A 27862-nucleotide genomic window follows, 5' to 3' on the forward strand; every position below is an offset into this window, starting at 1 on the left:
GCTTCATAAAGTCAGCTATGACATAACACAAGTAAATATTTCCAATCAAAAATTAGTTATACTAAGTAGCTCGAAGTGCAACGTTGTCAACATCATGTATTAGCATATCAACACCAGGGCAGCGAAAGTTGCTACATAGCTTGCTGAGCAGACTTGAACTATTACAGTTAATTTAAAGTAGTACTCAAGTCTAGCAATGACAGATGGAAGTAAATTTGGAAGGAGCTGCTGCTGTGCAGACAGATTAAACAGTCATAGTTGTATACTTTCAATATGGTCTCTGAAATTTACAATCAAGACCTACTTTTCATCAAACTGGGGGGGGGGGGGAAGAAGAGGGACAAGATGAATTCTGCAGCTCGGATATTTTTCAGTACTCCCAAGACAAGGATGAATTGGACAAATATGCCCATGTCTCTTTTACAAGTTTTTAAAAATATTATCATTACAAAATTCTGAGCACGATGAAAACAGAAACTGCTAAAGTAACTTGTGGCACTCAGCTTACAACATCCTACAAATGGTGACGTCATTTAAAACTGATCAAAAATTAATCTAAAAACTAAAAATGCCAATTCCCATATATTGTACACAAGTTACTAACTGCAACAAATGAAATCCTTTTCCAAAGGAACTTCCAGATTTCAGCTTTTCTTTCATACATCACAATTACATGCAAAAAAGCAATTGTGCCAAACTCAAGGGTCACTTGTCAGAACTTCATTCACTCAAGATGTTTTCTCTGAAACAATAAATATCATCTCTGCACTTGTCAAATTTCCCCCTCCCCCCACAGAACTGAAAGGATGCTTAACAAGAAATATTTGAGAAAATTTCAGAAGGTTTGAAACAAACATGCCAAACTTGGATTCAATCATATAAATAACAAGGAATGACTGACATCATTAACAAAATGATCTCAAGTATGCTCTTAACAAGTTGCATTTTTTTAAAAATGGCACCATTAAAAATTTCAGACTGTCCCCTTCACATGTACGATCAAAAGTCTAGCAAGAAACAAAAGGAGCAGAAGGCAAAAGGAGCAATTAGAAAGGTGGTCAAATATTAAGAGACTAATATGAAATTTAGGATGAGACATAGGAGACTGCGGATACTGGAATCTGGAGCAACACAGAATGCTGGAAGAACGCAGTGGATCAGGCAGCATTAATGGAGGAAAATGGACAGTTGATGCATTGACTTGAGACCTGGAGCTCACGGTGACAGAAGTTTGAAGACTAGAGATACAGATATGGAGAAATTTATAAGGTGGTGGTTATAGGTTTGGAAGTAAGGAGATGAACAAGATTTAGGCAAGCATTGAAACAAAGATGTTAATTATATCCTTGGTTTAGACAGGTGCAAAAGGCAAAGCCCTAGGTTTATCTAATGTTTAATTGGAATCAGAAATTAGGCAAATAATCTGACAAAGATTGTAGAGGAAATTGAGATTAGAGAAAGTCTGGTAGAAATAGTGATGAATCAAATAAACAGGTCAAAAAAGATACATGAGAAATTTCAGGGGTAATACTCAAAGATAGAAAGAGAATTCATTATTGCAACTGCTTTGACTAAAACCAGGTTGATTTGACTGCAATCCAACCGAATTGGGAATGAGGGATGTCCAAGGACAACAGCGTCCATACAGATTTAGAGACAAAGTCCCACCAATATAGAGAATTTTATTTGTGATCATTTGGGTACTGTGGCAGAGAAAGAAGGATGATTGGCATGATCAAGGTGGTCAGAGATATTTTTAACATGATGGACAAGAAAATTGAAGGTGCCATAGTAACCTGACAAGGCATAGAAACTAATGACAGGCTTACTGAAGAACACTGGGACTTGTGAAAAGGAAACATTAGCACCAGAGGAAAGGAATCATTTTCAGCCAGTTAGCACGAGGGCAAATTGGGCAAACAGAATTGGCTCAAAGATCAAATTTTATATCTTAAATGTTATTACCTGCTCCATGTTGTAGCCATGCTTCTCTTTTGCTATTGCAATGTACTCATCCACTGAAAATGCAAAACAAAAAGTTAAAACTTTTACAACTTTTAGTGAACATCATATATACAGAAGCAGGAATAGGCCATTTGGCCCTTCACAGCTGCTGCACCACTTAAAAAGATCATGATAGATCTTTCACTTCAGTATCATTCTTCTGCACCAGTCCCACCTCTATCATTTCCCTTCATATCCTAAAAGCTATCGATCTGTCAATTCCAGCCCCCAAAGAAACAGCTTCCATTTTTGCAACCCCATGTATTGGAAGCCATTTACTTCACATCATTCCTTGAGACATCCATTTAGCTCTAAACTTATTGCCATTATGCCAATTTGCCTGCAGCCTAGGAGGAAAGCTGGATATTACTATCCTTGTGGTTCTGTCTTTTAATTCTGACCCTAGCTACTTGCATTCCTTCAGAGCCATCAGCTCTGCAATTTCATCATCACTGCTTCTTATGCAGACTCTACAACCGAGTCTTTCCCTTTCCACTCCTGGTTTCTGTCTAGCCCCCATGATATATCTGAGTTGTGTAAAGGACTACAGAGAACATCCACACAGGATGCAAAAAAATTACCTCTCTAATAAACATAGTCTGAGACTTCTCCAGCATGACCTTCTGGAATCCCGATTGTAGCAATAATTTTTGTGCTATGCGACTGAACATTTCTACAGTATGTAATCCACATGGTCAGGTAACTGACCCTCTGCCTGAATTCTGGACTCCAGCTCATCAGCTCTGAGTTAAGTCACCCCTTGGATGGCATTCCAATGCAGTGGATCCTCCAATGTTTATTCCACTGAACAATGAACTTTGGTGTTCTAGTTTTTGGATAAATAATCTACTTCACTATCAGCACACACTAAGGAGAGAGATTCACTTTTTTTGTGTATTCTTTTGCTAGCTTGCAGTATACAGATATGGAGATGCATGGACCCTCAAGTGCACCAAAAATATACAGGATACAATACTGTAAGAGCAGCTTTAGAGAAGCTGAAGGCACAAGTTAACATGTTTGTAGTATAAATTAATGAGTTGGATGAAAGTTCAGATGGGCTGATTAGCAAGTTAGATGACATGAAATTGAAGTTGTGGATAGCCAGTTGGTCAAAGCATAGATCAGTTGGAAATAGGGACAGAGAAATGCAGATGAAATTTAACCCAACAAGTGAGCTGATGCATTTTGGGAGGGCAAATGCAAGTGAAATGTAGAGTAAAACAGCAGAACCCTTAGAAGCATGATGCACAGAGGGATCTTGGGATGCAGGTCCATAACTCCCTGAAAGTGGTCATACAAAAAGGCAGTGTGTTAAAGGAAACATATAGCATGCTTGCCATCAATGGCCGGGCCACTGAATTTAAAAGTTTACAAATTAGAAAGTCATGTTGCTGCTGTATAAAACTTCATTTAGGCCACATTTGCAGTAGTGTGCAGCCCTATTTGCCACACATCAGGAAGGGCACAGAAGCTTTGGAAAGGGAACAGAAGTAGCTCACTAGAATGTTGCCTAGATTGGAGTGTAGTAACTGTAAGGAAAGGCTGGATAAACTTGAATCATTATCTCTGGTGAAGAGGCTGAGGGGTGATCTGACGGAGTATGCAATTGAGTCAATTCTGAATCCACCTCACTAGTCCTCCCCAAATCTCATATGACCCTGATAAACGAGAACACTTTTGAAGGCCTCATTAAAGTCCATATAGAAAAGGGTAGATAATCTTTTTTCCAGGGTAAAAATGTCAAATACTAGAAAGCATAGCATTAAAGTTGGGGGTGGGGGGGGGGGGGAGAACTTCAAAGATTTGTGAAGCAAATATACACAGGTACACCACACACTCAAAGTGCTAGGTGCCTATCATGTGGTGCCTGTGAAGGTGGTAGATACACGAGCAATAGTTAAGCAGCATTTCAACAGGCAAAAGACCAGGAAGGGTAAGAGATATACAGATCAACTTAGTTTAAATCAATGGCATAGTCAGACCAGACATGGCAGGCTGACGGACTTGTTCCTGTGCTATAGTGTTCTAACTGAGCTCAATACTATGAATAACATCCTTGAGCAGAAAAACTGAGTTCCCAGTACTATGTCGATTATTTAAAACAATATGACAAAACAAAAGACAACAAGCAATATGTTCTTTAAAGCTGCAGTTCTTATTATATGTTACGTTATGAACAGATCGGTAGCACAAAAATCAGGTTTGAGGTACAGGTGTAGCTCACTAGTTCATACAATAATTGTGATACCACTGCTTTATTTGTCATCAAATTACTGATGCAGCCAAGTATCATCAAAAACAAAATTTTCTCAGCAAAACTTAGGAAATGACACTTGGGTGAAAATGTTGGCTATTGGATGTGGTGTGAATATATGCACAATTTGGACATCATGCTAAGATAAAGAATTAAAGTTTTTAATCTGTTCTTATTTTGATGTGGAAAAAATGCTGTCAATTTCCCCAAACCTTCTGGTACCATCCAAGCAATTTCATTACAAGTTGTCAAACTCACATTTCCTAATTGTTTTTAGTTTGCATATTCAGACTTCATGTTTTCTACGCCCACTTAGTGCATCATAATGTAAAATGCACACCACTTTTCATTACCGTATAGATCTGATCAAGTGGGACACTTTAAATCGTGTCTCATTGCAAATGTGTGTGAAAATGTTAAAGGTATTCCAACAAACTGTACTGCATACAGTCGGCCCTCCATATCCGCGGGGGATTGGTTCCGGGACCCCTCGCGGATACCAAAATTCGCGGAAGCTCAAGTCCCTTATGCAACCTGTCTCAATCCGGTGGACCTTATTACCCAGCGGAACCCCAGACCTTATTTAACCTGTCTCAGTGCAGTGGACACTAGGACCCAGCGCCAGAGCTCTGAATGCGCAGTGTTTCTGTTCATGAAAATAATCACCATCACGATTGAAAATAAAGTGGAAATAATAAAGCGATCGGAAGGAGGTGAAACACCATCAGTCATTGGAAAAGTGTTAGGCTACGTTGTTCAACGATCAGAACAATCTTAAAGGATAAAGTGAGAAAGGATGTGCCCCAATGAAAGCTACAATTATTACTAAGCAATGCAGTGGTTTAATTATTGGGTTTTGGGTTTTTGATCCTCCACATCAACCCGGCATGGTGGAGAGCGCACTCGGGAGCGATCTGTCCCAAGTCCCGAGAACTTCCGTTCCCAAGCCCGGCGCTGAAACATACATTCTTAAGTGTTTCAAATGCATAGAAAGGTAAAATGTATTATATATACACTAAGACAAACTTTTGACTATCTGACGCTAAATAATACCGGATGTACCTGTTCCGACTTACTTAGTAAGAGAACTTCCAATTTTTCAATCCCAATGCACGATAACCCACGCATATCCTCCCGTATACTTTAAATCATCTCTAGATTACTTATAATACCTAATACAATGTAAATACTGTGTAAAATGGTTGTTAATCTGCATTGTTTAGGGAATAATGACAAGAAAAAAGGTCTGTACATGCTCAAACAACAAGTGCTGGAAGACCACTTCTGGGTTTTCGCAATTCGCGGTTGGTTGAATTAGCGCATGCAGAATCCGTGGATAAGGAGGGCAGACTGTATTCTCCATTCCTACATAAATCAGCAATGGGCTTGCTTCTGTCCACTTTCTCACTGCACTACATTTTCCAAACATTCCCCTACAGGTTTCCAACTGTGCAACCTAATTCTTAATACTGCAAACATTTCTTCAGCAATTTTTTTTCAGAAGTCTATTCGTTTTAGCTATCAAATTGACCCACATTTGATTTTGTGATTAAACCATCTAGAATGCAATGGCTCAACAGCGACCATTTTACAGTCACGCTTCCATTTTTTACCTCAAGATCCTTGTATTTAAAGCTTTAAAGACATAAATCTGTACAGGGAGTATCTTAAATCTTCATGGTCTTTGTGTTCTATATATTTTCTTGATAGCATAGCAATGAGATATCTAGGCACTTTGTTTTGAGTCATTTTGAACCACCAATCTTAGTACAAATATTGACGGCCAATGGTTGTATTGACAACAGTATATTGATACATGGACCCAAACCACAAACTATAGACCTCCAGCTCCCTACTGGCCATAACAAGACAATTATAGGTAAGGCAATTAATTAAATTATAAACTTAGCTGTGAATTTATAGTAAGATCAGAATCAAAATTAAGCATAGTGACAATAAAATTACCACCAGCATCTTTCTTTTATTCAAGAATTGGTGGACATTATTGCCCAGGTCAGCAGTTTTTCCCCTACATTCATTGTTAGTGGGGTCATGGCACCTAAAAACCACTTTCAAATACTGCAATCTGTGCAATGAAAACACCGCTATGTTGCCAGACAGTAAACAAATAAAAGTGCAGCAAGTATTTTCTGGTCCATGTTTCAAACAGTTACAAAAATGAATCACTTAGCTACAGGATGTTCATCCACTGACCTTCTCCTGAAGCTATTTTTGTGGTTCCAATTAAACTTCTAGTAGACCAATATCATCTACCAACCAGCCCTCAAATTCATTCAGTATGCTCCACCACCTGCCTCCAACCCCAAAACTCCTTCCTACCCCCAACCATTGTAAGGGTGATTAAGCAATGGTAATGCGAATCAATGAGGAAAGGGTTGGTTAGACTCTGTTTTGTAGATGTGTAATCTGAAGTAAGTCACATTCATACCGATGTAAACAAGTTTTCTAGACCCTGTCATATCAAGAGTAGACTGCAAACATCCCAAACACAAGAGATTCTGCAGAAGCAGGAAATCTAGAGAAACGTACACAAAATACTGGGGGAACTCAAAAAACCAGGCAGCATCTATGGTAGGGAATAAGCAGTGAATGCTTCAAGGAGGAACCCTTCATCTGGATTAGAAGCAGAGGTAAAGCCTGAAATAGAAGAGTCTGCAGAAGGGAAGAAGCACAAACTGGCAGGTGATAGATAAGACCAGATAAGGTGAGACGGTGGAGGTGGTAAAACAAGTTGGTAAGGGATAAATGGAAGAGGTAAAGGACTGAAGGAGGAGGAATCTAATAGGATAATAGGCCACGGAAAAAGATAGCGAACCACTAAGGATGTGAGGAGGAGGAGACGAGAGTAACTAGAACAAGGAATGGGGGGGGGGGGGGGAGAAGAGGGGGAGAAAAAATACCAGAAGTTGGGAAAATCAACATTGATGCCATCGCGAGTGGAGGCTACACAGACAAAGGTGTTGTTCCTCCAAACCGAGTTTCCCCTCATCTTCACAGTAGAGGCAGCCATGGACATTCCATATTTTAATTATATAATGGTGTCTTAATAAAGTGGTTGAAAATTATTAGACCCAAGATCCTCCCCATTTTACAAACACGGCCCTTACATACGACACATTTGCTATCTGGTATGGGGCTGCAAGCAATTTCTGCTATGTCGGAACATTATTTATGTATTTGTTTTTCCTGTTCAGTAACCTTGGAAAAACTTGTATAGTCAAAAGTCAGCTCTACATTCCATTATGTCCCCCCCCAAAAAAAATGGTAATTAAAACTCAAAATGAAATGAGCAGGATATTACAATTCTTCATTAGCATTGCATTTTCAATTAAATATTTCATGGATATTCAGTAACAAGTTCAACTGGGTTTTAAATAACCATGATATGTAGTGGACTTTCAACTAGGTATGTCACCTCCAAACAAGAAAATGTCACCATTAAATGCAAAGCTAGTAACATGTAATTGGAACCATGTTTGTAGAACTCTGAGGATACTCAGCATCAAATCACGTGCATGAAACTAGACTAGTTTAAATTCATTTTATTTGGGGATTTTTTTGGTCTAAGAGTAGAAACTTTAGATTGTTTCAACTTCTTGGAATTCATGAAATTTGCATATAGTGATTCTGCAGATCAACATACTACAGAACATTTACTCAAGTTACAATTAAAATCTATAGAACTATCAGAATCACTCCAGTTTAAAAACAAGTGGTACTTCATGTATTGAAGTATCAGAATGCAATGAAAGGCTCTCATTTGGGCAAATACTAAAGCACTGTCTGATGTACAAGTAAAAGTGGTACGTATGGAGAGGTCACTGCACAGGATCAGGAAAACTGCAGAATGTTAGAAACTCAGCCAGCTCCATCCTGAATACTGGTCTCCCCAGCATCCAGAATACCTTTATAAAGCAATGCCTCAAAAGCCAATCATTGAGGATCCCCATCACCCTCTTCTCATCACTACCATCAAGGAGGTGTTACAGGACACACACTGAACATTTCAAGAGGAGCTTCTTCCTGTCTGCCAGATTTCTGAATGGACAATGAACTCAGGAATGTGTACACACATGGTTCGATTAAGTGGCTGCCCCAATTAGTTGGTTTCATGGAAATGGGTATAAAAAAGACAAACTACCATTTAACTGAGTAACAATTAATGTATTAAAATGAAATACAGAACAAATTAGAACACTAACAATACTTCTTCAGTACTATAAAATTGCATTAGTTCCCAGTTATTGACGGATGAATTAGTCCAGTATATGCAGATACCTAGTGCAGATAATGGCCTTCCTTCATACAATGCTTTAGATGATTGCACCCTCCAAATTTTCATTTTCATGGTATCATTCAAGACAATCATCAAAACCTTCAAATTCTTTGTAATTTATAACATGAATTAGTGAAATTGTTTAATTTTCACTCCCAGCTGTTTCTGGCATCTCCAGGCCTGAATGCTTGAAACCATGGTGAGCATAACTGTTCTAAATTGCCTTGCTGCTTGTTTCAATGATAAAAATAACTGCTTTTTGAACACAAACACATGCAACCGACACTATTTAAAAAGTGTTCGCAGTAAGTAATGTAGCATCTAATGGATAAGCAAGTGTACGCAACTTGTGCTAGTTAGCAACAGTCTCCTGCTCCAATTAAACAGCATACTGTGCCAAATAAACAAAGGGAACCCTGGCTATTTTCTCAATTTAGTTTTTCTTCTTTAAGAGTTGGCCAAAATAAACAACCACCTTAATTAACCAAGGGCCCAGTTAACTAAAATCCACTGTACTTATTGTAATTTTGCAGTGCATTGCTGCCACAAAACAATAAATTTCACTACGTATACCAGTGAAATTAAACTTGATTCTGACTGATGGCACAAATCTGACATTAAAAACAAAATCACAGAAGAATCAAACAGCACATAAACAGACCTTCTGGACACAACTTGCCCATACAGACTATGATACCTAAGGGAGAAATGCAAAGAGACCTAGGAGTCCTAGTTCATCAGTCATTGAAGGTGAATGAGCAAGTGCAACAGGCAGTGAAGAGGGCAAATGGAATGTTGGCCTTTATTACAAGGGGAATTGAGTACAAGAGCAAGGATGTCCTTTTGCATTTATATAGGGCCCTGGTGAGACCACACCTGGAATATTGTGTACAGTTTTGGTCTCCAGGTTTAAGGAAGGACATTCTGGCAATTGAGGAAGTGCAGCGTAGATTCACTAGGTTGATTCCTGGGATGGCAGGGCTGTCTTACGCAGAGAGATTGGAGAGATTGGGCTTGTACACGCTGGAATTGAGGAGATTGAGAGGGGATCTGATTGAAATGTTTAAGATAATTAAAGGATTTGATAGGATTGAGGCAGGAAATATGTTCCAGATGTTGGGAGAGTCCAGTACCAGAGGGCATGGATTGAGAATAAGAGGTCAGTTATTTAAAACAGAGTTGAGGAAGAGCTTCTTCTCCCAGAGAGTTGTGGAGGTGTGGAATGCACTGCCTCGGAAGATGGTGGAGGCCAATTCTCTGGATGCTTTCAAGAAAGAGCTAGATAGATATCTGATGGATAGGGGAATCAAGGGATATGGGGACAAGGCAGGGACTGGGTATTGATAGTGAATGATCAGCCATGATCTCAGAATGGCGGTGCAGACTCGAGGGGCCGAATGGTCTACTTCTGCACCTATTGTCTATCTACAGTAATCCTATTTGCCTGCATTAGGACTGTATGCTTCTATACCTCTCATATTTAAGTATCTATCCAAATGTCTCTTTAAACATAACAACTCAAAGTTTCCCCTACAATATGTAAATAATCTTAAGCATCCCAGAACCATTGCTTAGGGCAATTACATTTGTACACCAGTGAACAACAAGCAATTAAACATTATTAAGAATTTATACAAAAGTAACTACTCTATAAATAACTAAAACATTCCTACCATAAAAATGTATAGAAGCTGTTTTTCAGGTAAATTTAATTTTAACTTTGTGAAAGCACTAACCCACCCACAAACCTCGGAAAGGCAAGGAAGACAGACGTACAGAGAGAGACACGAGACAAAAGCAACATTTGTGATTAGATGGTTCGGACAGACAGAAATTGTCCTGAACTTCAAACTTAACGGCAGTTTTTCAGACCTACTATGCTAATTTCCAATGTAATGTTTAGATAACACAGTTTTGGTATTCTCCCAAAAATTGAAAATTTGGATGAAAAAAACATGAAAATATGTACAGATTCTGATTGCCTAAATATTGCTTTTGTAGAATAAATGACATTCTTCAACTCTTAAATTTTGAGCTTTTTAAATTCCTGAACATCCGTAGGTGGTATTGGCTGTTAATGCAAATAACACATTTCATTGTATGCTTCAAATTACATGTGATAAGTGAAATGATTCCAGTATTCGAGATAATCGTTATACATATACATGGTGTGGTGCACCATCTACTGGTTACAGAAAACAACTCCAATAAAATCTCAATAAAAAGAAACATGTGAATAAGAAATCTGAACTACCATTTAGTAACAATTTATATTGAATCCCCGATCGAAGAATATTTAAACCCACAAATTAAAAGGAAAGATAAATTGTCAATGGGTATCACAAGGCTGCACATGAGAAAAGGAACCTTTAAGACAGGAAAGGAACACTACTATAGAGAAAATGGCACAAAAGACAAGTGCAAAATTAATATCTACAGCTGATTTGATGTGAAATCAGTGGCAGAACCCTGAAGAAATTGGAGCAATGGGCCATTGAGCCTCTAAAACCAACTCTATTGTTCAGCAATTTGACCTGTTCTTTGGCCTTCACACAGAAGGACACCACCCAAAGCAAAAGATGATGATAGCAACCACCCATTAAACTCAGTATCTTATTTCATTGAGATCATCTCTGATTATTCAAAACCAATGCAGATTACAGGCCTAACCCACGGATGGTGATGCAGGAAAAGATCAATGGATTATTTGTCCTTAAATAAGGAGATTGACTTAAAATCAATCTCATTTACTTTTCCCCATATCAAGTGAAGTTTATTGTCATTTAACTATATATATATACATACACACACCGTCAATCAAAACATTTCTCCAGACCAAAGTGTAAAGCAATTAGTACATATAACACATGTGTAACACACAAGAACTTAGGAAAGGAAAGTAAGGATAAAATCTACAGATGAATTATACAGAAATTTGCATATCCCCATCAACTTGTCCTGTTTCAACCATTCATCAATATGAGTGCTTTACACAGTGGTCAAATAACTTATTAACCTATATATTTTTGGGACCACAGTGGAAAGTGGAGACCCTGGATGAAATTTCAAACTCGTGTGGAGAACAGACAAACAGACAGAATAGGCAGTCAGGATTGAAACTGGGTTACTGGAGCCGAGAAGCAACTGTGTCAATAGCTGTGCTGCTGTGCCGCCAAACTTGGAAGGATGAAGGGCCATTGGGTCAAGAAAATTGAAGAAAACAGATGTAAATCATATCAAAAGTAGATAAAATCAAATCAGCAAAGATAGTGCTGGGTAGTGCACAAGTGTCCCAACATGCCTACAACTCACTAATCCTAACCATACGTCTTTGGACTGGGGGGGGGGGAAGGGGGGGAGAACTATAACACCTGGAGGAAACCCACAAGGAGAGCATACAAACACCTTACAGACAACAGAGGAAATCAAACCCCGATCTTACAGCTGGTGCTGTAAAGCAGTGTGTTAAAATGATATGCTACCGATATGCCAGATTAGTGTCCAAAGATTTCCTCAACATATTAAAATTCCAGATTTTCCCAAGTGTCTTTTCATGCCCTTTTCTTTTCAAATCCTTCTGAAATTCTAGCACAGTGCTCAAGGCTCCATCCAGTTCACAGTACTATGCAAAAGTCTTAACACATGTAAAAAAAATTAAGTGAAAAGTTTCTAACCATCAAAAATTGCTACAAGGAGCAATAAACAGTAAAAAGAATCATATCCATATCTGGTGTGCCACCCTTTGCATTTAAAACATCATCAACTATCATGCAGTTTCATTAGAAAGTCAGTTGGTATAGATTGTTCCACGTATCATGGAGATCTTGCCACAGTTCTTCTGCAGATTTGGCTGCCTTGCTTGCTTGCTCGCTTCTGTCTTTCCAGGTAATCCCATACAGCCCTGATGTTGAGATCAGGGCTCTGTGGAGGCCCGTCTACTGCAGAACCGCTTGTTCTTCTTTTCCTTGAAGATAGTTCTTTATGACCTTGGCTGCATGTTTGGGGTCACTGTCCTGCTGCATAATGAAATTGCAACTGATGAGAAGCCTCCCCAATGGTATTGTGTGAGGGATAAGAATCTGTTTGTACTTCTCAGAATTGAGGATTCCATTCATTGCGACCAGATCACCAAGACCATTTGCAAAAAAATGCAGCTCTAAACCTGCAGGGAACCTCCACCATGCTTCGCTGTTGGCTGAGACTCTCGTTCATATAACACGCTCCAACTCTTCTACAGACAAACTGCCCCCTGCTTGAGCCAAAACTTTAAAATTTTTACTTATCAGTCTGGAGCTTTTGCCATTGTTCAACAACCCAGTCCCTGTGTTTTTGTGCATAGCCTCTTGGCTTTGTTTCCACTTCAGAGGAATGGCTTTTTGGTAGCCACTCTTCCAAGAAGACCACTTCTGACAAGACTTTTCAACTGTAGAGGGGTGTACCTGGTTCCATTGGTTTCTACGATTTCAGAGCTAATAGCAGTGCTGGATATGATTTAGATGGGACATCAGTTTGATGTATCTCTTGTCTGCTGCACTCAAGATTCAATGGCTGACCACCGTACTTCTGGTCCTCATTTTGCCCATTTCTTCAAGTTTCTTCAGAGGAGCTCGTACACCACATCTTGAAGCTCTTGTCCGCTGTGAAATATCTACTTGGGAGAGAATTTGCTGATGCAGGATGACCAGTATGTGAGTCTGCCAATGCTCATCTTGCTATGATGTAAGAATTAATGATTTGAAGATTAATCTGCCACATCTGTCAACCTCACCTTTTAGTTCGGTTGCCCTTCACCTAGTATGATTGCTTCTACACTCACTTGTGTTCCAGTCAACTCATTATGTCATTGATCATTAGCATCCTTGTTATTATCTTTGTTTAATCATGCATTGGGCTATATACCTACAAAAGTAATCAAGCTTTTTTTATTTGTAATGTGGTCTATTATTTAATGATGCTTTCTCTGTTGGAAATACAAAAATTTTTCCAACATTTATTTTTTGGAAAATGAACATCTGGAAATCTAAAACAATTTGTATAACAAATCTAGGGTGACTAAGAATTATGCACAGCACTGTAGATCATAATTACAAGCTACGCAACTCTGAAAGACAATTAAGGTGTGTACGTTCTTTTGTTACCTTTCATCCAAATGAATCTAATACCCTATTTAACAATCCAAGAATGTTTTAAAAGCTACGAGGCAATGAGCTACATTTTGTTTTGAGATCCAGAAATCATTTAACACTTGGTTCCAGGTCAGGGAGGAGTGTGAGAGAAACAGCGATAATCTTGTTAAGTTTATGGGCTCATGTGAAGGCTTTTCCATTCACATTCCCTGCGGCTACATAGTTTGTTCTGTTAAGCAGCTTGGTTTTGCTGTAAGTGTTTTCTGGTGCAGTCAAGTATGAATTTTCTTGTCTGAGCAGAAGTACGCTGCTGCAGCAGGTTTCATACCCACATTACTTCAATGCTGACAACGCTGGAAAATCCAAGTCTGCTTTAGTATAATTTTCTCAGTAAGTTCCTGACTAAAGAAGAAATGTCCCAGTAGGAACTTGCTGTCTACTTCAATTTCAGACTTGCAGCAGCCCTTTAAAGGGCAGTGGTAATATAAACATCCAGCGTTTGCAAAACACAAAATGCATCCAGCATGTGCCTCCAATTATCCCAAAACCTCATCCTTAATAATGGAATCTAACATCTTGCCAACCATTGAAGTCAGGCTAACAGACCTATAATTTCCTTTCTTTTGTCACACTCCCTTCTTAAAGAGAGGAGTAACATTTGTGATTTTCCAGTCCTCTGGAACCATTTTAGAATTTAGCAATTCTTGAAAGATCACTACAAAAAAAGACTGCACAATCCCTCAGCTACCTAACTCTTTCAGAACCTTGGGGTGTAGTCCATCCGGTTCAGATGACAGGGACTCTCCAGACCTTTCAATTTCCTAAGCACCTTCTTCTTAGTAATAGTGACTACATTTACTACTATCGCGACACTCCTGAATTTCTAGCATGTTGTTGCTGTTTACCACAGTGAAGACTGATGCAAAATACTTAAGTTCATGGGCCATTTTTGTCCCACATTATTACCTCTACAGCAGTCCAATGTTCATTCTAATCTCTCTTTTTTATTCTTTTGGCATCCCTCTGATTATATCTGATAGAAATAGAACCAACAATTCAACTTGGTGAAACAACCCTAGAAAACGTGGACCACTTTCTGTATCTCAGAAGTCATCTTTCCTCCAATGTCGACCTTAATGACGAGATCCAACATCATCTTAAATGTGCTGGAACAGCTTTTGGAAGTCTCCGAACAAGAATCTTTCATGATTGTGACATCCGAACAGACACCAAAATGTTAGTGTACAAAGCAGTGGTGATCCCAACGCTCCTGTATGCGTCAGAAACCTGGACAACATACCGACGACCTCTGAAAGCACTTGAAAAGTTCCATCAACGCTGTCTTCGAAACATCTTAAATATCAGCTGGGAAGGTAGAAGAACCGTCAGTGTGCTAAATGAGCAAAAACAACGAGCATTGAAGCCTACGTCATCAAAAACCAACTAAGATGGAGAAATCATGTTGTTCGGATGAAAGACGAACATCTGCTGAAACAATTCTTCTACTCCCAGCTTAAAGAAGGCAAACATAAAAGAGGTGGACAACAGAAGAGATTCAAAGACGTCTTAAAAGCCAACATGAAGAAATGTAACATCGACACTGACAATTGGGAAACCAATGCCAAAGACAGGAAACCCTGGCAAACCATCATCCAAGAAGGAACAGCAACTTTCAAAGCCAATAGATGTGCAGAGTTAGAAGTGAAGAAAATGGAAAGAGAGGCAACAACAACCAAAGCCCGATCTGCCATCTGGAACTACCTATCCTGAATGTGGAAGAACTTTGAAAGCCAAGATTGGACTCATAAGCTACTTAAGAGTCCATAACTAGATCAACGGAATGAAGACCATCATCCTCGACCTTGAGGGATAGCCATGACAATCCATCTGATTATATCTGATAGTGATATGGTATAAAGTCACAATTTGTATCCAAAGCAACAAAATTAGTGTCAGCAAATATGATTGAGGCAAATGGAATATCATTCAAAAGACATCTGTATAAATGCATGGATAGTAAGGGTTTAGAGCAGGGGTTCCCAACTTGTGGGCCACAGACCCCTCAGTTAATAGTAGGAGTCCAAGGCATAAAAAAAGGTCTGGAACCTCTCGTTTAGAGGGATATGTGCCAAACAAGGCAATCTTTGCAGGCACCACTGGTTGGTATGGACAAGTTGGGTGAAGAGCTCATTTCCGTGGTGGTGTAGTCAGTCAGGGGGGGGGGAGAGAGGAAGAGACAAGTGGAAGCTATAAAAACAAAAGTGACTTGGTCAGCATGAATCTCAAGTAACAATGTGAAGTGGTGTCATGACACCTGGTTAATGCCTGTGCAGGAACCAGCTGGAATAATTTTTCACCCAAGACAATTTTGACTTTTAAAGTGTCGTGACACCCTCCATTATTCTTAATATTGAGACAGACTATTTTGAGATACTGTCTCCCTAAGGACAATATTACACAAGTCTAAATTTGATAACTGCAGAACAGGTGGCTAAGTTGATTATAAGCAGCAGCAAAAAGTGAAAGTTTCAAAACAAGCACACAATGGAAAAGGAGACAACTTTAACAATGAAATCAAAGCAATGGCTAAAAAGTTTATGAAAAATATATTGAAGTTATCTTGTGAGATTATTGATTGCAATAACTCCAGAGACCAACAATTGCACATGAAGACGCCAAAACTTGTCACATCAAGCCCAAGCCAATTTCATTTAAAACAGGTAGGTCTATTCAGAGTAAGATTAGTAAGACAAAGGAGATGGGGATAGACATTTGGAAGACAAAGCCTGAACTGCTCCCTGTTACTATTTATGATGAAGATGTGGCGAGGACAAACAAGTACCTAGGGGTGCACCTGGATGACAGATTTGAGCAGAGCATCAACACATAGGCTATATATGAGAAAGGCCAGAGTCGCCTCTATTTCCTGAGGAGGCTGAGGTCCTTCGCAGTATGCAGGCATCTCCTTCATGTGTTCAACCAGTCTGTTGTCGCCAGTACAATCTTCTATCCAGTGGTGTGCTGGGCAATGGCAGCAACACAGGTGATGGCAACAGGGTCAATAGGCTGGTTCTGTTATCGTGAGTCAAATTGGACACATGGGTGGATGTAGTAGAACAAGGTACCCTATGGAAAATCCTGGCAAATCTGCACAATGTTTCTCATCCTCTGTATGCCATCTTGGCTAAGCAAAAGAGCACTTTCAGTAATTCACTAAGACAGCTGCACTGCTCCAAAGAGCACTAAACAAGGCTATTCTTACCCTCAGCTATTAGGCTCTATAATGAGCCAACTACAGCCGAGGAAGTGATGATGCCCCTTGCTGATAGACTGAAGTAACTTATTTTTTTATGTTCTTACTTCTCTTCTAATATTTGTTTAAGTCAATTCGTGCACTTGCAATGTATTGTGACACTGTAACTTCCTTTGGGATCAATAGAGTATATATCTAACGGGCTTAAAAATTGTGTAATGAAGGAGTTAATAGAGTTTGTTTTGGTACTACATTGTGAATCTGGCTCTGTTTGAACTAATCACGATTAATAAAATAGTATAGTTATTGGGCACAGTCATCATCCAGTGTGGTTTGTCATGTGCTACATTTAACTTGGTTTAATTGGCAACATTACATTACTCTATGGTGACTGCCATCCTGGATGACCTTAAAAAATCCTGACGGCTGAAGCATTCTGAAAGTCACTCTCAAAAGAGTTCACATTGGATAGCAAAAAAAATTTTTTTTTTAAAGACAGAAAAGAACATCAATAAGAATAAAACAAGCAGGCCTGCTTTTGCATCAGTCATGATCAGCTTAAAAACTTATAAAAAGGAGAAATTTTATGTTTTGGAAATACTGTGTGCTATGTCATAAATGCTGACAGAGTTCACTGAAGCTTTGATTTAGAAATCCTCCATTCTCCAGTTTAAAATCGTTACTTGTGGCTTTGGTTACACTCTGCCCCCATTACGTCCTAATTGGTTTATAATCCAATTCAGGACTTGAACCTAATTTTGGCTGAAAAATTGCCCAGCAGTTTGAACAAATATTGTACTGCTGAGGACATGCTTTATCAGGTGAAGTGTTGAACTAAGATTGCTTTCTCTCTCAGGAAGATTAATTTTAAAAAATAAGTTCACTAGGGGACCACACCAATATTTGTATTATCCAATAACACTTAGGTCATTGCTTTTTGCAGGACTTTATGGATCACAAATTGGATGCTTCATTTCCTAAATTAGATTCAACAATACCAGTGAACAAAGGCATTAAAGATCCAATTCACTGATTAGAAATAATTTAATTGGGGAGCCACAATCGCACAGTGATACTCGTGACGCTATTACACTTGAGGTGTCAGTGTTTGGATTTCAATTCTGGCGGCCTCTATAAGACAGCTTTTACATTCTTGCTGAGAGAGCTTGGGTTTCCTCCGGGTGCTCCAGTTCCCTCCCACAGTCCAAAGGCGTACCAGTTAGTAGGATAATTGGTCACTGTAAATTGTCCTGTAACTAGGCTGGGGTTAAAATCAGGGGTTGCTGGGCAGTCTGGCTCGATGGGCCAGAAAAGCCTGTTCCACACTGTACGTCTAAGTAAAAATAAATAAATTCCTCCAGTCCCTCTCACCAGTCAGTTTTGATGTCCCTCCATCACCAGTTTTCATCCCTGTCACCTTCTTGGCTTCATCCATCCATGACCTTTGCATTTGAGCAGCTCTTCATCCCCTCTCCCATCTGGTCTCAGTTCCAAATGCCCTTCCCTCTCCCCAGTTGATCCTATTATCACATTCCAGCGCTGGTAGCTTTTGGGTTGGTGCTCATCAACCTCCAGCAGCCTTATCCTCTTTTACCCTTCCCTCCACCTCCCAGCTTTATCTTCCTACTTTGTCTGCTGCCATCTAGTAATCACCTATCTCCTAAACCCAGCCCAGGCCCAGACTTTATCTGCCTGTTATCCAGCCTCCCCACCCGATCAGTCCACAATCAGATGTGGCCTTTGTCCCCACCTTCTAATTTTTTACTAGCCATATCCCCCTTCAGCTAGTTTTGACCTGTCAATTCCAACCTCGCTCATACATGCTGCTTGACACACAGATCACCCAACAGCTTGTTTACTGCATAAGATTCCAGTGTGTGCAGTCCATTGTCCAATTCTTTGCTAAGGTTTAATTCCTGGTTCACACCGAAGTAGTTTATTGGACATGGGGCAAAATACAATCACACTGTGCACTAGATAAATATATCAGAAACATCATGGTTGGCTTATTAACTAAACTGTGATAACCTAGAAGGATTTTACCAGAAATTTTGCATGCACATTTCACAAGTAGATGACCATATCTTAAATCAAATTTAGCACATTACAATGGAATAAATGTGAATTTCATTTACACTGTAATATTGAAACTCTTTAAACTTCCTATTACCACACACACATTCTGTAAAAGACAGTCACATTTTAAAAATCAAAAACCACACTAAAATATTGGTTAGATACAACTAAATTATTCAACATGTTCCTTAATCTTGCTGCCATTTTCTACATACCCCAGGGTTGTTTATTTGTTTAAAAAATAATCTCTTGCTGCTTGACTTTTATTTAACGGCTCGATTACCTGCTTTTCAGTCTTGCCTCCACTGGTGGCACTGTGGAGCAAGTCATCCAGCTTCTCTTACTAATGTACCTCCCAGACCCACTCCCACTTCCCAAGCCTGTTACAAAGAAAGAGCAGAAATGAAGAAACTATTTACTTCCAACATCCAATGGGCACTGATCACGTTTGATAGCTGTCATTCAGGTTTCCTCAGTATTACCCACTGCACCTTCTATAGCTCTTAAATCAGAAACCCGATTCCATTTCAGAAATCCATCACATTAACAGACAAACACAATGGCGATATTCCATGAAGGGCTTCTTCCTCTTTTTTTTAAACAAAAGGGTGCAAACCCCTTAGGGAATATCATCCCATATTTAACTCAGTTTCAAGTCAAGAAGTAATCTTTCCAACAACGAATGAATGGGCTAAAGACTCCTATTACTCCTAAACACTCCAAAATCTCACTCAAATTGCTCAACTGCAAAGGGTTTGAACCTGAGGAATTCCACAAATTTAAAATTACTAGGAAAAGTTAATTATTAGGGGATTATCTTTCAATTAAGCACATTTTACTTTATCATACATAATTTACCTCAGGTTTCCAGCTTTCCATTCCCTTTCCTGGCCACTGACCCGACCCCAAACCCTTTTCTTTTATGTCAACTGCTACCCATCATCCACAAATTAAGAGCAATTTGGAAGATGAGAAAAGAACAAGGAAAATAAAGTTGACAGAAACCAGATACAAGAAAATCTGCCCTGTGACAACCACACATTTTGTAAACAGTCCCAGAACAGCAGCTTTGCTCTCCATACCCATCCCCCACCACCAGTGGCTCTCAAAACTAACGGGGCAAAAATTTGAATCACAGAAAGATATTTCAGAGTATTTTTAAGTATAAAAAAACTCCTGAAAAAGAATTCAGAAAATAGGTAATTTATGGATAAAAGTCATATCTGAATATTGTCCAACTTAAATCTTCCCCCTCAAAGTAATTGATTTAACAAGTACCCAAGAGATATTTGGGTACTTGCATTAGGCAAAATGTATATACTTTTAATATAGTTTTTATATTAAACAAAATACTAAATAAAATTCATTATGTATCAGAATCTAATAACAGATAACAGAATTCAACAAAATGCATAGCATTTGTAACAATATATTTACCTTCAAATATAAATCAATTGTGGCTTTACAATAATTCATCTTGGTAATATTTTTGCAAATATCAAGCATTTTACACAGATAATGCATGATTTAACTACAGTTTGCTATAACTACATGCAATTTCTCCATGCAGAAATCTCAAATTGAGCAGAATAATTCTACAATTTGTTATAAGAGGAAGGAACAAGGAGAAAGATTGCAACAGCTTATATGAAAATATTAATCACATGCAGATTGCATGAGCTAACCAAACATCTGTAGGCATAGATAACTTAGTACTGGATTTCCTTAGAATAAGGCGGCAAAATATTCCTAAGAAAATAAATAAAAAAGAATATGGGGAGACAAGGAACTCTTTGGGGAAAAGAACACTGGAGATAATCAATTAGATGGTTACGAAAATATCAAGTCAGCAATTCACAAGATTTTTTTAACAGATAAAACAGCAAAATAATTGTAGCTATAATATGGAGTAGGTATAATAATGAGTGATTGTAGATGCATTTAAAAAAAAAGATAAAGATCAACAGACTATTTGGCTCAAACAGTTCACTTCTGTGCAATGATACCAATGCAATTTGAAGCATGGGAAGTTAAATTTGACCCCAATTTGAGTAAACAGGATAATACATCAAACAAATCCAGAAACATTTTTTTCCTTTTGGTTAAGGAATGATTTATGAATAAAGCAATGATTTATGCTTTTAAAAAATCTTGAACACTAACCTTAAAAAATGTAATGAAAAAACCTGGTCTGAAATTTAAAAATAAGCTATATGCCAGATTATACATAAAACAATTAGAATAAATATATCAAATGAAATGTGAAACATTTCTACTGCCATTGCCACTGTGTAGATTATGACTTAGGCCAACGTTAGTCTTTCTAGATATTATGGAATTAATTAAAATACATTTTATTCTAGCATTCTCAGCATGAATTTATTAATTTGATATTTCATGGAGATGATACCACTGAACACAGAAACATCCAGTACAATATTTTAACATATTGGTGGTGACTTAAAGCAAATCCAAAAGTTACAAGAGTAGCCATCATCTCCTATAAATATTAGGAGTAATAATTATATTTACCAGCAGTTTATTACCAGCATAACTAACCATCTTTACTACTTCATTATACATGATGCTCTTGGGCTTTGAAGTAAAAAAAACCAGAAGATTACAAAACATTGTTGTTCTCATTGCTGCAGCTGGCAATTTACATCAGAAATAGATTTTAAATGCAGCAACTAACCCAGCTTTGCTCAGGAACTCATTAAAATGAATCATACACAATTGCAAATAATAAAATTATAATTAAGTGTCCCAAGTGTAATGTCTTCAAATTCACTGCTTGGCATATAGCTAGTTAAAAGAAACTTACACATGCAGTTCAATCTGTTTGCACATATGATCTCTTCAAATGTGTGTAACCACATTGGACATGCTTAATAGAGCAGAGACCAGAATCACACATTTAGATCAAGTAATACCACATTAAGTAATAAAAATGGTTATAAGGTTGTGAAAAGTTACCACAGCAAATAACTTCAAATTTTTATTTAAAAAAAGCAATAAAACAGTTGTCATTACTTCAAGTAGCAGGTTATAAGTAATTTTTCAACCACAAACTGGATTTCACACCAATCCATCCCCATATTGTTGATTTCAGGTTGATGCATCAATGCTTTGTATTCCCTTTTTATGTTAAAAATGGCCTTGCAAATCAGCAATTATAATATAAAATGACACCTTTCTTTCCAGATCACCTCCTCCACTCTCTGCCGCCACCCTCCCTCAATCAAAAATTACCTTGAAAAATCAGTGCTCATTTTTCTCCTCATGTTGAGAGCATTCAGCTTTTCGCATGTGCCGTAGACCATATAGCCTGTATCAATGTCACAGTGGCACTCATTGACTAAAGCAGACCTAAACGTTTCATTACTTAAAATGTAGGAAATGTTTCGTGTTTGTGTGCTTGACAGCGTAACATGGTTGGAATTATTATTACACTCTCAATAACTACATTTTTGATTCAAGCAGCATATTATAGATTTAAAATTATTTACTGCCTTAACAATCAAATTATAATTACAAGAATAGTTTATTAGTGGATGCTTGCTCAGGTGTACAATGTTGCCCTGCTCCTAAAGACTGCTTTAGGAAAATTGAGTATAATTTCTGGACAGCCAGATACATCAATGTTCTAATATCGTCCATGAGCCTACAAAACTTAGCTTGTTACGAATTATCTTAAAAAGCACATGTTTAAATAAAAACACTGCTGAAAAGACAAACTTCATGGTTCTCCCAGGTTTAGGGCACTATGAAATTAAGCAAATTGGCAACCCAATGGATTACTGGGCAATAAATTTAAACTGAATACATTATTCCACTGTTTCTGGGTTGAACTGTCAACAGTTTATCATTTCCTCTACACAAAAGGGCCCCGACGTTCTCTATTAACTCAGAACAGGACTCTGAACTGCTCCACTAAAATTATCCACAGGCAAGCAGGAAATTGAGAGATTACTGTGCTAAAATTGAAACATTTATATACCTTTTCAGAATGCACTGTGCAATTTCTTAGTAAGTAAAACTTCCTGAACATTAAGTTAAGCAGCAGGAACAGTAAGGAAAGCAAGATCATAGAACCACTCAACATCCTCTAGGTCCTCTGATTTGGCAGCTTTTCCCCAAGATCTTACTTCTGTCGGTCTTCTCATCTACATTGTGAAGATCCTTTCATATAACGTATCTGAAGCTGATAGCATTCAAGCGCATATTGAGACGACAGTGTTCATCATGCACTTAGATTGGAGATTTTTTTGCCAATGATTTTACAGGTGCATAAACTAATGAACTCATCCAATGTTATCGATGTGCTTGAGATGTTTGGCAGTTTATATTATGTTCTCATTATTGATCACCCACCTGTCAAAATGCCATTTCAGACTCAGAGAAAAAAAATCACACTTGTTGATATTCAAAGACAGCTCAGCTAATTCTTCAATTTCACCCATTTGTCAAACCACTGAAAAACAATGCCACTGAACAGTACAGTAATTTCATCGACTGCTGCTGAGAAGTCTGAAGAGCTTCATTTTCACATAATAAATTATTTCCCAGATCTGACAAATATGGCATTTAACATCATACGATTCAATACTTGGAAGTTTTCAGTAAGAACAACTTTTCTGTACCATTAAAATTCAATCTTACAAAAGATGTTCCATTGGTGAAAGGCCAAGAAAGGCAATGAACAATGGAACCACAATGTTGACTTTAAAACAGTTCTTTCAACACCTCATGGAACAGGTTTTGCTGGGCAAGTAACATCCTAGATCAGTACTTCTTTTCTGGCATTTATTACATTTTCAGGTTTGAGTGTCAATGCTAAGATGAACCTTATTTTCATTTATAACAGCCCCAGAAGAGAGTGGTGAGCTGCCCTTTAAACTGCTGTTTTGTTGCATACTATAACTTGTTCACCAATTCTTTATAAAATAAATGTAAACAAGGGCACCTAATCTGGAAGTGCATTCTGCCCCTTTTGTTTTTCTTTGAATCTAGATCGCTGAGCCATAGAGAGTTATTACATGTGAAAAGGTCTGGATAGCTATCACTGTATAAGTAATTTGAAATCGTCACCAAAACCAGAATAGAGGCAGGTGATCAATCACTTGGAATATGGAAATTAATCTTTGCCCAAAGGAATATTTTACCAGTGCATATTTTACACGTTCAGAACTTACCAATTTTCATCCAGCTCAACAACTGATTTGGACTCTTTGATCTCTGTTTCCATCTCAGGAGTTAATAGGAAAGTACAGAAACAGGCCTATCAGGCCATCTAATCCATGCCAAACCATTTAACCTGCCTAGTCCCATCAATCTACACCCAAAACATAGCCCTCCATACCTCACTCATCCAGGTATCTATCTAAACTTCTCTTAAATGTTGAAATCGGGCTTGAATGCACCACTTGTGCTGGCAGCTAGTTCCACACTCTCACCACTCTCTGAAAGAAATTTCCCCTCATATTCCCCTTAAACATTCCACCTTTCACCCTTAACCCATGCCCTCTCGGTGTAGTCCCACACAACCTCAGTGGAAAAAGCCTATTTACATTTACCCTCATCTATACCCCTCATAATTCTGATCTCTCAATCAAATCTCCTCTCAATCTTCTACATTCCAGGGCATAATGTCCTAGCCTATTCAGTCTTTCCTTAACCCAGGTCCTCAAGTTTTTCAACCTTATTTACATCTTTCCTGTAGGTAAATGACCAAAACTGCACACAATACTCCAAATTAGGTCTCACCAACATCTCTTACAACTTCCATATAAAATCTCCTGCACTCTATTTTGATTAATGAAGGTCAATGTGCCAAAAGTTTTCTTTATATCCCTATCTACCTCTGCCATCACTTTCAATGAATTATGGACCCCTTTATTTTACCACATTTCTCAGTGCTCTACCATTCACTGTGCGAGACCCATGACCAACGAAGTCACTACTTCCTCACTACCCTGGTTGGTCCTACTGAAGTGCATTATCTCGCACGTGTCTGCGTTAAATTCCATCTGGCGCATTTCAGCCCATTTTTCCAGATGATCCAGATCCTGCAAGTTTGATAGTTTTCCTCGCTGTCCATTACACCCCCAATCTTGGTGTCGCCCACAAATTTGCTAATCCAGTTAACCATCTTATCATTCCGATTGTTGATATAGATGACAATAACAGAACCAGCACCATTCCCTGTAGCACACTACTGGCCATAGGCCTCCAGTTAAGGCAACCATCTACTACCAATATCTGGTTTCTCCCACAAGGCCAATGTCTAATCCAATTTACTACCTCATCCTGAATGCCAGGCAACTGAACCTTCCTGACCAACCTTCCATGTGGGATCTTGTCAAATGCCTTACTAAAATCCATGTAGACAACATCCACTGCCTTCCTGTCAAAAAAATTATCACTGGACCCAACACAGATATTTGCTTCAAACCCGATAACTTCAGTGACTATATTATATCTCCTGTCAGCTGTTTCCTGCTCTTTCTCTGTCCCTTCTCTCTCCTCCTCATCTACTTCGTTCCTCCTATGCCCACTCCACCTCTCCAGGCTTTTATCACCTGGTTCTTTTTCCCCCTTTCACCCACACACACTCCAACTATTCTCAAGTGCCCACCCTCCTCCCATCATGTGCTGCCCTTTGTAGCCTTCACTTACCACCTCCAGCTTCTGTTGCTACATCCACTCTTCCCCATCCTACCGCTGCTCCTCACCTAGATCCACTGATCACCCTGCCAGCTCACGCTGCATCTTTCCCCTCACCTCTTTATACTGGCCAATTCTCCTCTGTTTCTCCAGAGCAACTGAAGGGTCACAACCCAAAATGCAACCGTCCATTTCATTCCTAAAATGCTGCTTCAGATGCTGAGTTCCTCCAGCAGTTGGTTTTTGCACCAGATTCCGGCATTCATCTCATATGGCAAATAATTTGCCATCTGCTGTAATTGAGCCTGACCTCGAGTTTCCTGACTGACAAAAGGAGTCAATTATTTGAAATGAAAAATGTTGATAGATTTCTACACAATCAGCAAATGAGCACAATTGATTGATTATGCCTAAAACAGAAAACATACACCGAAATGTTGTGAACAGTTGCTACACTAGACAGTGCAGAATTACTTTGCAACTAGGGTAAAGATGTGAGATTAATTATAATCAGAGGATTTATATATTAAATGCTCAAATATTGCACTGCCATTGCAATAACTTGTGGCTAGATAGAATAAGCTTACATAAACAATGAAGTGCCAAAGATCGCTCTTACAGGAGGATCACAGTTTTATTTTGATGAAATATAAATAATCTTTAATTGATTCACTTTTATTTGTATTTTTAAAACTTCTTTTATTCAGAATGCACAGGTGTCATTTAGGAAAAGTTGAATCAGGTCTGCTGTGCATTATAGAATAGCTTCAACTTTGTAGACCAATCATCTCTACAGTAGTAATGGAAGGTTTTTCAGTGCAGTTCCAATTTATTGTCATTTAGAAACCACAAATGCAATGCAGTTAAAAAAATGAGACAACGTTCTCCAGAATGATATCACAAAAGCACATGACAAAACAGACTATACCAGAAAATCCACATAACGTTTGGTAATCCCCAAATCCAGAGTCCGGAAAGGCTGCTGTGTATTAATATTGCTATTTTTGCTATTTTATCTGACTGCATATGGAATGTATCTCCTTTCATGACTTGCCGCTTTCTTGCATTGCAATGTATTCAACAATCAAAAGGGAAGGTACATGGATTATGTCAGAATGACCCAAAACCAGAGATTCCCAACTTTTTTTATACCATGGACCAATACCATTAAGCAAGAAGTGCATGGACCCGGGTTAGGAACCCCTGCCCTAAACCAAACATTCAGTAAACACCACAAAGAATTTCAGAGAAACATTTTTGACAAAATTCTACATTGGGCTGACAAATTCTGGTAAAGTGATCAAAAGCAGGATCAGAAGTAGTCTCTTATGCTTGTGTGTATAGACATCACTTAACCAGTAGATCCACAAGGTCTGCTATGGTGAGACGTGGTTAACCCCAGCTTTGTCATTTAGTCACAGTAAATATACCAATAAGAGCATCCTTGGGGGCACGAGACTACGGTAGTTTAAAATGTGTGTGGGAGACTGCAAAAATTTTTGAAAAGCTGGAAGGAGACAGTGAGGCAAGTACAAGATCATTATAGACACTGAGCACCAGAGATCATGGAGGACATGATGAAAATGATGAGTTAAAAAAAGCAAGCTGCTGGCAGAATTCAAGTTAGACAGAATCTGTGGATGCAAAACAATGGCTGAAATGTTGGGACAAGACCCTGCATCTGGATAGTGTGCTAAGAGGAGATGGCCTCTATAAAGAGACTAGGACATGGGTTCCCAGCCTGAGGTCCAAAGACCCCTTGGTTATTGGCAAGGTTCATCAGCATAAAAAAAAGTCTGGCTAGGGGCAGGGGCAAGACAGGAGCTGGCAAACAACAGATGAGGAGAGGTTAATGGGCAGATGAAGCCAGATAGGAAAGGGAGAAGAGGAGATGGTGATGGAGGCTGGAAGGAGATTAGTAGAGACAAAGAACTGCATATGATGGAATCTGATATGGAAGGTGGCGAGTGGAACCAGAGAAGGGATGGACAAAAAAAAACGGAGCAATGGGTAAAGTGTATGGACAATAGGCAGTTCCCTCCACAGTGGCCACCTTGATCTCCCAGTTGCAAACCATACAGATTAAGGGGAGCAGTTCCTCTCATTTGTGGCCTCACTGTGGTAGAGAAAGAGGCCGAGGACAAACAAGTCAATGTGGGAATGGGGATGGGAGGTGAAATGCA

At 38.7% G+C, this 27862-nt stretch overlaps 1 protein-coding gene across 2 annotated transcripts in view; it reads right to left on the bottom strand.

Moving 5' to 3' along the window:
- The window catches only part of rcor1 (REST corepressor 1), a 119081-nt gene that overhangs the window by 55223 nt on the left and 35996 nt on the right, over positions 1-27862 (bottom strand). For both annotated transcript variants that reach the window (XM_059958878.1, XM_059958869.1), the window contains exon 4: positions 1966-2018. In XM_059958878.1, the coding sequence (XP_059814861.1) occupies positions 1966-2018 (53 nt within the window). The remainder of the gene's footprint in view (positions 1-1965; positions 2019-27862) is intronic.

The sequence above is a fragment of the Hypanus sabinus genome, chromosome 2 (assembly GCF_030144855.1).
Source record: "Hypanus sabinus isolate sHypSab1 chromosome 2, sHypSab1.hap1, whole genome shotgun sequence".
NCBI classification, from domain to species: domain Eukaryota; kingdom Metazoa; phylum Chordata; class Chondrichthyes; order Myliobatiformes; family Dasyatidae; genus Hypanus; species Hypanus sabinus.